At 40.8% G+C, this 13,451-nt stretch overlaps 1 protein-coding gene across 1 annotated transcript in view; it reads left to right on the forward strand.

Moving 5' to 3' along the window:
- The window catches only part of ITPR2 (inositol 1,4,5-trisphosphate receptor type 2), a 272,128-nt gene that overhangs the window by 68,567 nt on the left and 190,110 nt on the right, over positions 1 to 13,451 (forward strand). Inside the window, 3 exon segments of the mRNA XM_042795147.1 lie at positions 8,779 to 8,933; positions 10,308 to 10,407; positions 10,556 to 10,716. Coding sequence (XP_042651081.1) covers positions 8,779 to 8,933; positions 10,308 to 10,407; positions 10,556 to 10,716 — 416 coding nt within the window.

The following is a 13,451-nucleotide window of genomic DNA, read 5'->3' on the forward strand; positions in this document are numbered from 1 at the left end:
AATTTGTATGTTGCATATAATCTGGGAAATACTGTATCCTTAATCCAATACAGCCCAACATATGAAAGTCCTTCATATCTTTCCTTTTCCTTACATGTTACAGCTGCTGGGATTTTTTTCCATATCCTGTGTGTGCTAGGGTGCAACTCAGAACTAGTGTTACAGAAAGTTTTCCCTCGCATAAGGCAATTGATAGGAACTTGTTCAAATTCTGCATCAAATCAGCATTAGTTGGAAGCTGTTCTGCTGAATGTATTAATTCTTCACAAATCAGATGTATTAACTTCATGGCAAAACTCACCACCCTCTTTAGTAAGAAAATGAAGGACAGGCAAGTCTGGCTACTTATGTGCCAATACCAATACAGAGGCTCAGCTAGTGGAAACAAGCCCCCTTGGGGCATGTTTGTCAGTCAAGTGTGGCTTTAATTCTAAGAACATGCTCAGGCTCCTTTTATTGCCAGAATTGAATACATGCAAGCAGATATTCAGACACAGGCGTAGTCTGAGCCCTGCCACACTTCAGGCAACTCTAGCATGACATCTTTGCAAGGATTCAGGTTGTCCTTGATGCAGTGTGGATGGGTTGGACAAAGGCCTTATGCCCTTCGCCTGGGAGGCAACAGCCTTTGCCTTGTACAATGTCAAGAACATGTGAGCTAATTCTAACTAACGAGGCAAGGGCAGACATGTGTAGCGTATAACGTATGAAGGAAGTGGAGTTAAAACCCTGGGGGAATCTTATTGTTACTGAGGCAACAAATAGTCCAAAAACTAATCATTCCTCCATCAAATTCATGAAATTGCCATGAAAACGCAGAGATCTTCTTTGAAAAAAATTCAGTTTAATTTCTTTCGCTTTGCCTTCTGGCTTTTGTTCTCCTAGAGGATGTGTTTTCAAGTTTTTCTCTGCATGGGGAAGAATTTTTTATTTTTCATGAAATGAAACCCAAGATTCTTACATCATCACGTGCCTTCAGGACTGCAATTTTAATAAAAATGGAGACTTTTGTAGGAATTGACAACATCGATTTCACTTTTCCGTCTTGCTTGGTATTTGGTATTAATGGTAATGTAGCAATAATAGATAAGCTGTCCAGAGAAACGAGAATTCTCTCTCATGAAAATACAGAAGTTCCACCAGCTGTTTCTCTTTTGTATTGGAATGACACTTGAAGTCCTTGGAACTTTTGAATGGAAAATGAGATAAGTTCTAGAATACCCCAGTGAGTAGGGTGCTTGCTTGGAAATGCCTGGGTTCATGCTCTTGCTCTGTGAACAGTAGAGCTTGTCTCATAGACGTGCGTCTGCATTAGCGTTGTAGTTCACATCATGATGGCATTTCTATATCAAATCCTTAGATTATTCTCTGTTTAAGACACTGCAGTTCACTTTGCAGAGCAATCTCAGACAATGTAAACTTGTATTCTGATGGATGAAAGTACAGAGATACATGCATCCCTGGAATGTATCTACTGTGCTCCAAATGTTCATGGGTGCCCAGTCCAGAAAATCAGACTAGAGTTAGTCTGTCATAAGACCTATGCAAACATGTATAGGGTAGCTGTTAGGCCCTCATCACCAAGGATGCAATCCTATTGTACCACACCTAGACTATTTTAGATATAGTATAGGATTTCCAGTTGTAGCAGTTCCAATTCATCTAAATAGTTAAATATTCCCTTGACTGGGTAATGCAGAGAGAATAAGAGTAATCTGAACATGAATGTTAAAGGTGACTTCTGTAACAGTTTGGCTTAATCCTTCTGGTTACTGATTTCGACTGAAAACCCAGACCAGATAAATCAGATTAGACAAATACTTCCAATGAAAATTTAACCAAAACTGATTGATGATCAAAACTGATGTCTCTGGAAATTTTAGTTTACTTAGTCGGCACTTTCTTGTGAAAGAACTCCTAACAACATTTGGTAACACCTCCATGTAAATCCAAGCCTTACAGGTACTTTTAGCATGGTAGAAATCCCTTTGGATCTTTCACCTGTTTACAGTCTTGTTGGAAATAACATGAGTCAGCAATGGCTATTTTAAGCCTTCATTCTGGCCTTGAGCAACTGAGCAGAAAAGCTTCACAACTCTGTAAAGCAGTTTCTTTTATGTTACAATGATTTGTTGTTCTGAATTATCCTTCAAAAGTGCAAGAATCCTACAATACATGGAGTTCTTTAGGGGCCAGCTATGTCAGTCTTGTAACCAATATGCACATAACCTAAAGCACACACACTTTCTTTGCTCTGTGGTTTTCATCTAGTGTTTCTTCTGCTGGGTGACTGCCTAACTGATTCACTGAAATGGCATCTTCTTTTTAATCTTTTGAAGCAATTAATTTTGAAATACTGCCCGTGAAGTAAATACTGCTCTAGAGAGGGAGGTAGAAGTGGACCTACCCCAGCAAAATTTGGAGTCTGAGTAGCAGGGAAATGGGAGATTCATACTTGAGTCCTTTCAACTGAAGGAAGAAACTGAGCCTACAGCCTGTGTTTTTCTTTTCTCTGCTAGTCTGTTGGATAAAAGGGTACCATCTCCTTCTCTGTCATCTGGGTTTTAAAGATGGCACAGCCATCTGTGAGTTTCATGCCAACCCTTAACTCCTAAATGTGCGATAGGGCTTCTTGTGCATGTTCGCTGCCTGGTTTATAAGTCCTGATCACAGTTGCTTAGGCAACTGAATTTTAGGAAGCAGCAGCGGAGAAGGATTTTCCGTGGTGCAGCAGTGGGCATAGGCACCTGAGTTCTGCCAAAGTGCGTCTTTTCTGCCTTGCCTTAAGTGATTCAAAAGTCTGGAAGGGTTTTGCTCCAGGGAACATAAACGTTACTGGAAGTCACTAGGACTTTTGTTCCCAATCATTAAAGCTACGTTTGGACTGTGGTTCATTGCTCATTTATGGGCTGCTGCTTGAGAACCCAGCCAAATTGTCTTGTGAAACACTGCTTTTATTTCTGGCAAAATTTGGACTTACAATGAATTGCTTAATATTATACATATTTTTCTCACATCTAAACTTCAGAAGTTTTTTTTTTTTTTTTTAATGGGAAGACTTTTCTGTGAATTTAAAGGCCTTATCAAAAAAAGACTTCTTTATCTCTTGAAGTCTAGGAGATTGTACTGTATTGTGCATCAAAATGCAGTGCTCTGTGTTACAGCTCCCATTAAATCCAAAATTGATGTATTTCATGCTGCAAAGTAGTCTCTTATTTCTAATCACAGAAGTGTACAGCATCCAGAAGAATGCTATAAACATTGGGGAAATGTCAAGAACAGCTGGGAACCTGGCATTTGTTAGTGCCTTTGTATTAAAGGCTGTCTTTGGATAGGCATCTTAACTCCATTTGTCTGCATTTTCATGAGAGAGTGCTAATCCTAACCAGTTACAAACGGGATTTTATTGTTGAGATTTTTCTTAGGATTGAGACTAGTATGCATTTACTTTTCTTGTAAAGAAGTTGGACAGTTCTACCATGGACTTATGGTACAACTTGATTTATCTCCTTTGACTTCTGTTTATCTATATTTATGAATTTCAAACAACTCTGCAATTTGGAGTTTTCTTTCTTGCTTCCAACTCAGGTGATACTTTTTTTCTCCTAATAAACACTGTAAATTATTTTATTATTTTATTTTATTTTATTTTATTTTATTTTATTTTATTTTATTTTATTTTATTTTATTTTATTTTATTTTATTTTACCTTCTAGCAACTAAGTTTGTTTAATTCAAATTTTATAATGTGGGACACAGGTGATGCAGTTTAAACAAATAGAATAGGCGTGGGGAATTTATTGTGTTTTTAAAGGCTTGGTTAAGAATTAACCTGGCAATAAGCAATCTGAAAAACATTAAAAAAAAAAAAAAAAAAAAGAAAATCATCAGCTTTAAAATAGCAGTGTCTCTGCTTATATAAAGCCAGCAGTCAGACCACTTGAGAGGCCTGGAGGGGGAGAAGGGGAGACACGGATGCCGGCACATTATTATTATTCTGCTGCTGCACAGAGGTTTGAATCAGCTCTGAAAACGCATACATTGTTTCTTACAGAATGTCTCTGGCTCCTAACAACAGAATTGCAACGTGATGTCTCTGCTAAAAATGCGATGACTCACAAATGAGTCAACAGTGAAGGTGTTATAGGAGGCTAACTGCTGTGCTGTCTGCCAGGCCTTCGTAACATGCAGGAGCAAGGCTGGTCATTAATTTACTCGACTTTCTTTTCATATAGAATTTTTTAAATCACCTAGCCTATGGAGTTCTGCTCACATTACTGCACTCTGAAAATGCTGGTTTTGTAAGAGCCTCCTAAACTGGGTTAGCATTGAGATACCACATTGTACTGGATTTAACAGGCATTTTCAGAATTCTGGCTGCTATTAAATTTAATTTCTGCTGAAATCTGTAGTGCAGTTTAATGTATTCATTCTGGAGCAGGGCATTATCCTTGTCTGTCTCTATGCCACAAGAGGTGTCTTTACCAATTGGAATTGTAGATTGGGTTTCTAAAAGAAAAGGTATTTCAGGTCTGACATGTTTTTGTATTGCTTTTTGCAGTTGAAAGGAAGGTCCCTCCATAAGCAAAACTTCATGTAAATCTCCTGAATTTTCGGTATGATACCCAGTTGAGGTGAATAATGGGGATTTGGGATAGGTCACAATTACTAGCAAATTGTATTGAGATCTGTGAAGAAGGGTTACTTGCTGGGCTGTAAGTCTCAAGAAAGACAAATCTGATTGTACCTGATTATTTTGTCCCTGATTACAATATGGGATTTGTCTCCAGTTACATTTGCCCTTCAAATCGTGAACACCATATTAGCTTTGCACTGGGTTTCTCTTAAGCTTCTTTTTAAATCGGTGTGGCGCACTGCAGAACGGTGGTGTTACCAGGAGTTACGGACTTTGCTGCGAGCCTGGATCTGCATTTCCACTCCTCACCAAAATGGCTGTTTGTTTTCATGAATCAGGACTCCTTTTTGGAACTCTCAGCCTTTGCTTTCCTAGACGAGTCCCTCCCGGAACGGTGCCCTGGCCGTGTGGCAGGGGAATGCTCAGTTCCCCCTCCTGGCAAAGTCCCGTCGTGCGTGTGAGCAGCAGGCTTTGCCTTACTGCTGCGGGACGAGGCTGGTGGCCGGGGGGCTAACAGCCCTCTACTCGGGTGGACGCTTAGGCTTTGTCAGGCAGAGTGGGGATTACACTGCTCTTTGTACCACCTGGTATTTGGACCGGGTCACTCTTTTGGAAGGAGCAGGTCCAGCTCCTGCCAGGCAGATGAGGAGCTGAACGTGCGTTTCCTTCATCCATGCAAGTTGTTTAACCAGGGCACGACAGGGTGAGGGTGATTCTACCTTTTTCACCTTGATGACGTATCTGATTTGACTTGCAACAGCCTGTCAGCAGTTTCACAGTGGTTTGGGACAATCAGACCAAATTTTTTTCTCAGTGGATTTACTATTTGCTAATACTGTTTTACTCACAGTTCTTACACCACTTTTCTATACTACTGGTGTGTAACTTACCTGCCCTTTTTTTTTTTTATTTTATTTTTTATTAGAGAAGCCCGGACAGTGCTTTCCTTGACTGTCACTGCATCACCAACAACTCTGAAACTGTTCATTGACTTCCTCTTCATACTGCTTTAAGTTGAATTTTCTTCTCTACACATTAGAGTCCCTTTACAATTCCTTTCTTTCCTTCTTTTCATTGAATCTGGGTTTGCTGGCTCCATCTGCTCATATGCCAGTTTCTTACCTGAGCAAATGTCACCTTGTTTTCCTCTGCTTAGGAATGCAGTGCTTCTCCTGAGCTGATTGTATTGTCTAATTAATTTGAGATAGTCTGATACTTTCATTTCTTTACACATGCTCACATAGACTCATCTGCTGATTCATTAATGGCTTGGTTAAGTGCTGATTCTGATGACTGTTTACTAAATTTAATTAATCATAAGAAACTTTCTGTGTCCAAGTGTGTGTGCATTCTCTCTTGCAGAGAGGCATGTGCACATGCACTCAGACGTAAATATAGACCCATGGATGTTCATATGTAATGACAGTATTGCTCTCTCTCAGGCACTCCATGTATGCAAGTTGTTTTCAGAGCTGTCAAGTTGAGGGTCACTTCTTGTTACATGTTCTTTTTCCATGACTAGTGTTTAACACCCATAATCCAGGTTGGATTGTGAGGTGTGTCTGAGATCCTAAAATAACATTACAAGGAAAGTTCTGAGGTTTGTGCTGGAGTCCAGTCTGGCACTACTGTACCACTCTTGTGCTGGTCTGATTTTGCTCAGCTAAGCTTTGCATTGCAGTTAGCAGTGTTGCAGGCACTGTCTTGTCCTCTGTTGAAGTGGACTTTCTTTTCAGATTAAGGAACAGCACTTGCTCATGTGCCAGGCCTGATTTGACAGCTGCTAAGACTGGTTGGTGGGATTTAGGCCTGATGAGCCAACTCCATTGCTCAGCTGCATCTATACAATCGTTGGGGAGACTAGTGAGTGGGGAGAGTGAGCCCCAAACTGCAGGATTAAATTCCCCACAGAGCTAATGGTTAGCATGGACTGCTGCAGCACAGGAGGCCTGCCTTTGGCTTTGCCTCCTGTCATAGAAACCTACACATGTGCATAAGGATCTACTAGGGACGGTCAGACGTTATGTCATGAGTGAATAGAATATGGTTTCATATGTGGTTTCCCAGAGCTCCAGGGAATAAAAATGCATAAAATTATGAAGTGTCCTGCCTTTTTGTATACTAGTCTTTTCAGTTTGGAAATTACAGTAGAGTGGGTAGTTTCTGGGAAACCCTAACTAGATTTAAATGTAAATTATGGAAAATATCAAAAAGTCTGGGTGCTGTTCTAAACTAACCTATGCTACTCACCCCTTTCACAGACCTCTTGAATTTTAAACTGGTTTTCCAGTTTTCCATTTTGTTTGAAAATATAGGAAGTAGATTTTCATTTGATGCTACGCTTTGACTTACACCTGTTAAGCTCTTAAGAGGATTCTCTTATAGTTTGCCTTCCTTTCTAGTTTGGGTCTCTTCCTAAGTATGTAAAACAAAATATGTATGGAAATTACAAAAAAATTTGCTGTTTTTCTCAATCTCTAGTTAAGTTTTCTGTGTGATTGTGTTTAATATTTTTGAGGCGTGGCATATGGTAGGATGTGAGGACTGCCAGCTGAATTTACTCTTGTGCGAGACACAGGAGATGATTGCCCTTTGTCTCAGCAAGCCTTCCTCTCAAAAACTAGTGACAATACTCTAATGACTAGATGAGCCTAAGAAAAACTTCTGAGAGGATTTCTTGCTGTTTTTTCCTAATGTCTTGATCCTTGGTAGAAGTAATGAGATGAAATCTGGCATTTTTAGGCTTGATAATGAAGAAATGGATGTTTTGGAAGGGTTCAAAAAATGCCTTGAAATGAGATGATAACTAGCTATTTTTTACATAGTTTCACTCATCCTTGATTTTGTTGCTTAATATCAATTAGCTGTATGAATAATTAAAGCTTTGCCCTTGATTATCCCTTATGATTTGGTTTTAATCAAGGTACTAATGCAAACTGAGTACAGCCTAGCCTCTTTATATTGCTTTGTACATCTCTTCCCTAGTGGTGCATTATAAATCATTGTAATAGTATTTCAGGTTTCCAGTGTTTGATTTTTCTCTTTTGGCTTTCTCCATTCTTCTTTCCCTCTCCCTCCTTGATATATTTGTGTACGTAAAGGGCCCTAGGCTTCCAGTCTCTTAATTGGTTATTAGTCTTTTGTAATACATGTAACTCAACGCCCCAGAGGAGCAGCTTTTACTTATGCCAGTAATTCTGTTGGTTGCTGCGTGGTTACGGGCACAGACTCCAAATTACTCCTTCAAGCGAAGATAGGAGCTTAGGGAAGGTAGCATTTGCAGTCTGTGAAGACAAAGGTACGTAGATAACTAAAGATGAAGATGGCTGCTTAGTGATGATGGGTCACAAAATTCCCACGGACCTTCAGCAGACAGTGGGAGGAAGATCACCACTGTATATTTGCACACCTCTTTTGAGGCACCAACACAACTTTGTAAATCTGTCACTTGAAAGCTAGGCTCCTCGAAGGGAACAACTTCTCCAGTTGCAGTGGGCAAGCTCAGACCTACATTGGATCCAGCCTCCAACGTGTTATCAGCCCGTGCTAAGATTTCTAATACAATTTAGCTGGTGCTTTGTGTGTCCCCCTTCCAATGACAAGTTGATGTTAGTGGAGCAAATACTCCGACTCTTGCTGTTTGAAAAGTGTGCTGCTGTGATTCTGACTGTATAGGAGGAGAAAAAGAGAAAACTTAAATAAAACAGCAGTGGGTTTAGGCAAACTGCTTACTTTTTTAATCCCCTCCCCCCTTTAAAAGATCCAATTTTCATTAGTTTTCTTCTTTTAACTTTGGCCCTTTCCAAACCAGCACTGTGTAGTTACATCTGTTGGGAGTGAAGGGTCTGAAACTACTGCAGGTTTTTTGAAGTTGTAGGTGTTAAGTAATACAGTACTGCAGTCTCTCTGTAGCTTGTGACCTGCTGTTGTTATAATGACTGTCTAAGACCCCATGTGCCTGGGGCAAAGTGCATCCTTTGTGTTACACACTCCAAAGCCAGTCATGGTACATTCTTACTAGAATATTTAAAAAAAAAAAAAAAAAAAAAAAAGTACAGTTCAGATGTATTACTCGTCTGCAAGGTAATTGGAGAAATTATAATGGGCCCTGATGCAAGCAAATAACCCTTGTGCCTAATCAGCAGAGAGACGGCGACCTTCCTGCTTCAAAGAAGAAACGCCAAGCAGGGGAGAAGATTATGTATACTTTGGTCTCTGTGCCACATGGAAATGACATCGCATCTCTCTTTGAACTGGATGCCACCACTCTTCAGAGAGCTGATTGCCTGGTTCCAAGGTAAAAAAAAAAAAAAAAAAAAAAAGGCAAAAAATAGTGCTGCCTTGACAGGGTTTCTTCCTAACATTATGCTGGTGAGTAAAGCAGAAAAAATCAAGCATGAGCAAGTATTATCCTTCAGTTAAAATTTGAGGAGTGTTCATGGATAAACAAGGGATGTATAAAACATGATACTGCTGCTGTGACTGGGTAAAATAATTATAAGGATAAAACAAGTGACACTTAAAGAGAGTCTGTGAAGGGAAAAATAATAGGCTAAATATTGCACAGATATTTATGAGGACAGAATTGAGCCCTGTGAACTGTTTGCAAAAACTGTATTGATAATAGATCTAACTGAATTGTTCCTAACAAAATAACGTGCATGGTGAACTGGACTTCTCTTTCTCTGACGGATCATGATCCCACTGAACACATTTGTTATTTAAATTAATTCAGCAAGTGGCTTCTGGTTTTTAACTGTGAAGATTTGAAATTTCAACTGTGCTGCTTAGCTGAGATTGGCTAGATAAGTCACACGGTGTTGGTTGTGACTGAATGGGCATGCAGACACTTGGGGCTAGTTGTTATGAGGGTGGATTTTAAAGCTGGGTACCCGCAAATACCAATGTGTGCAGCTTTAAAGTGTATTTGCTATGCTAAATTTTGCCAGATAATTTGCTTACTTGAATACTCAAAGCCCATCAGCATGAAAGGGAGAGCGTGAATGAAGACCACAGTGAATATATTTAAAAAGTAGAATTCAGAGTAAAAATTGTAATTGATTTCTCAGCTCTGCTTTTTGATAATACCACAGATTATCATATGGAAAGAATTTAGAAGAATCATGTGCTCTTTGTTCACTTGGTTTTCAGTTGAGAACTGGTACTGTAAATGCTTGCTCCCTGGAACAAGGGTTTGCAGATCATAATGGTGAAGCTGTGAAGCCGTGGTCAGTTTTACTTTCTGGTTTTTGTGCTGTGACAGCTCGAAGGGGTTTGTTATTCTGCAGAAAAAAATTATAAGAAAATAATTGATTTTATTCATGAAATGTATTTCTATTCAGATGAGATTTTATAATACCTTCTTTTAAAATTTTTTTCTTTAAGGAATATTTCATTCCTAGGCTTATATAGATACTTAAAAACAGCATTCTGCATAATCCCAAGATGCTGTTTGTTCTTGTTGCATCTCTGTTCTGGGTGAAAAAGGAGACAAGGGAAACGGGTATTGCAGTATCTTTTAGGTCTCCCTTACCCTTTTATTGTGAGTGGCTGGTGTGGCTCATGCCCTCAAGTCTCATTTCATGGTCATGTGTTGCATTGCATTCCGCCTTGCCCACTTTAGCTCAGGACTGATCCCATCTAACCTGTTGTTTGCTTCGTTCTCCTTTAGGAACTCGTACGTCCGACTGAGGCATTTATGCACTAACACTTGGGTCACTAGTACCAGCATTCCAATAGATACTGATGAAGAGAGGCCTGTGATGTTAAAGGTAAACACATGTATCCTGGGATTGAAATACTAAATGTGTTCCTGAAGTTCTCTACCAGTGATCTCACTTCTAGCATATAAAAAATGCAGAATAATTAGGATAAAGGTAAGAGGATTGCTTACCAACATTAAACCACAAACTGTTGCAGATTGGGACATGCCAAACGAAAGAGGACAAGGAAGCTTTTGCCATTGTATCGGTTCCTCTGTCTGAGGTGAGAGACTTGGACTTTGCCAATGACGCAAACAAGGTTCTAGCATCAACTGTTAAAAAGCTGGAGAATGGAACAATAACCCAGAATGAAAGGAGGTTAGTGAGTTTTATTTTCTTCCCTCCTTAATTGGTATTTGGTTACTCATGACATCACAGTAATGGGTAAGTCAGTAACATCTGTGTGGACATAGAGGCAATTAGGAGAGGAGACTTCAGTGCTGAGACTGATAGCCTGGGGTTAGATTCCATCTCTGTCAGAGAATCCTTGCTGCACATCAGGCTGGTCTGTGTATCTCATTTGTGAAATGGGGGTAAACAGCACTTCCCCAGCTCACTGGCCACATAAATAAAGGGGTAGTTCCCTGGGCAAATGCAAAGTGTTTGTCTTAATTTCCTTTGATAAACCACTTCTGAGCTGTAATATTGGGGGTCCATTGCATGTGATTCTCATGTACATAGAAGCTGTCTATACAGTGGGTGGCAGGGCAGGATTCTTGATTCCTGTGGAGTTCACTGTACTGCACATACATGCTGTGCGAGCAGTCGAGGGAGGTCTCAGAGTGGCAGAAGCCGCCCCAATAGTCCCTTCCCTTTCTTATTCTATTTTTCTCTGCGCTCTTTTCCTATTTTACATTATTTTGGTGTTTACTCTTTGTATTCATCCACATTTCAGCTGTAGTGCTATTAGAATGTCTGTTTTTCACACCCGCCCCTGAATTAAGAGATTTTGTTGTATGCTGTAGCCAAATATATCCCACTGCCAGTGATGTTGTTTGCTCTTTGTTTTCAGCTGTCTGTGGTTAAACTGAGTATTAGACAGCATCTCTGGCAGTGTTAATTTATAGCTTCTATTCCACCATGCATCATAAACATCTTTTTGCTGAAAATGTTAATTTTTAGTGATAAAACTGAATTTTTGCTGTTGGTTGTCAGTCACAATTAGACCAGATGGTTTGCTATCTGGTTTACTATACTTATTGTAACAGGCAGATCTGTAATGGCCTGGGTGTTGGTACTCAGAGCTGAAAAGCTGATGGGCCATTTTGTAATTGAGTTGAACCGGAGAGGGATACAACAACATAATCAAGGTGTGACATCCATGTATTAACCTTGCACTGCTGTGTTACTGCAACCCAATATTGTCAGGTCTTGATGTTGACAGATTGGTACAGTGCACATGTAAAACATTTCATAATGGTTTCAGAATAGTGCCATTATTTGTTTGTTCATGTGATTTCCTTTGGGGAAAAAAACCCACCTCTTTTTCCTGTCTTATCACCTTCCTGCTTAGGAAGTAGGGGTCCCAAAAGTTTATTCCTGGTTACTCTATCCTACATCTGACTTTTCTACTTTTTCGGGAGGTAGGGGAAGACCCAGGGCAGGGGGGAAGGGGAGGAGGGGAACACGACATGGGCCTTGTTTTTCTCCACCACTGGGCTGAGACTTTTAAAGCTAAAGCTCAGTCAGAGGGTTTAGCTGAAGAGCCCAGCCTTCTTGTGGGCAATAGAAACTTTGTGTCTGGCTCCCAGAGATGACTTTGAAAATCTACTGGGCATCCTCCTGCCACTTTCATGGCATGCCTGCAGGTTTAGTAATTATAGACTAGATGATGTCCAAATTCAGATGATGGTTCCCCAGGGTAGGAGACATGCTGGGCTTTGTTTGTAAAAGATTGCTAGTTCTTTTAAGGGAGATTCATTGAAATCTGTGGGCATCTGTACCTCCCTGTGCATGCCTGGCGAGGTATGTTAGTAACAAGGAGACAATGACCAATTTCTTTTTGCATTTGTATTCTTTCTTTTTGTATTTTCTGAAGGTAGGAAAGAAGGAATTACTACTGCCTCTGCCCTTTTTAGCATTTGCTTCTGCCAAATCTTCTTTTGTGTATCAAAGAATGAAACAAATATAGTCATTTTTCAATAGTTTCTTGGGTCAGTAAGGAAATAGTCTAGTGGCAGAATGTTTTTATTCCTCTAGTGAGTCCATATTGTGGTCTAAGCCCAGAGGGCGATGGAGCACCACGCAGCTGTTCACTTGCTCACCCCTTCACTCTCAGGGATGGGGAGGAGAAAATAAAACAAAAGGCTCCAGAATCCAGACGAGGACAGGGAGGGATGACTCACCCATTATGGTCATGGGCAAAAGACATACTCATTAGGGGAAGAAAAAGGACATCAATTTGATTTGAACACCACCACCACCATTTAATTTTCCAATCAAACAGAGTAGGACAGTGAGAAATATAACCAGATCTTAAAACCACCTTCCCCCCACCCCTTCCTTCTTCCTGGACTCAGCTTTGCTCCCGATTCTCTACCTCCTCACCCCCAGTGGCGTAGGGGGCAGGGAATGGGGGTTCTGGTCAGTTCATCACCCACTGTTTCTGCTGTTCCTCCTCAGGAGGAGGACTCTTCACACTCTTCCCCTGCTCCAGTGTGGAGTCCATCTCACAGGAGACAGTCCTCCATGAACTTCTTTGACATGAGTTCTTCCCACAGTGCTGCAGATTTCCCTAGCTGCTCTGGCATGGGTCCCTCTCATGCATTTCAGTCCTCCCAGCGATGAATTGCCCCAGCATGGGCTTCCCCCAGTGTCCCAGCCTTATTTTTGCACGGCCACCTGCTCTGGTGTGGGGTCTTCCACGGGCTGCAGGTGGGGGTCTGCTGCCCCGGTGCCCTGCATGGGCTGCAGGGGCACAGCCTGCCCTCTCACCACGGGCTGAGGGGAGCCTGCTCTCTAGCACACCTCTCCCCTCTCTTCCTCCTTTCTTTCACAGACCTCGGTGTTCACAGGGCTATCTCCCTTATTCTTCCTCCTCCTCCCAGATTCCC

Source organism: Tyto alba, unplaced genomic scaffold (genome assembly GCF_018691265.1).
Source record: "Tyto alba isolate M040663 unplaced genomic scaffold, T.alba_DEE_v4.0 Super-Scaffold_21, whole genome shotgun sequence".
NCBI lineage: Eukaryota > Metazoa > Chordata > Aves > Strigiformes > Tytonidae > Tyto > Tyto alba.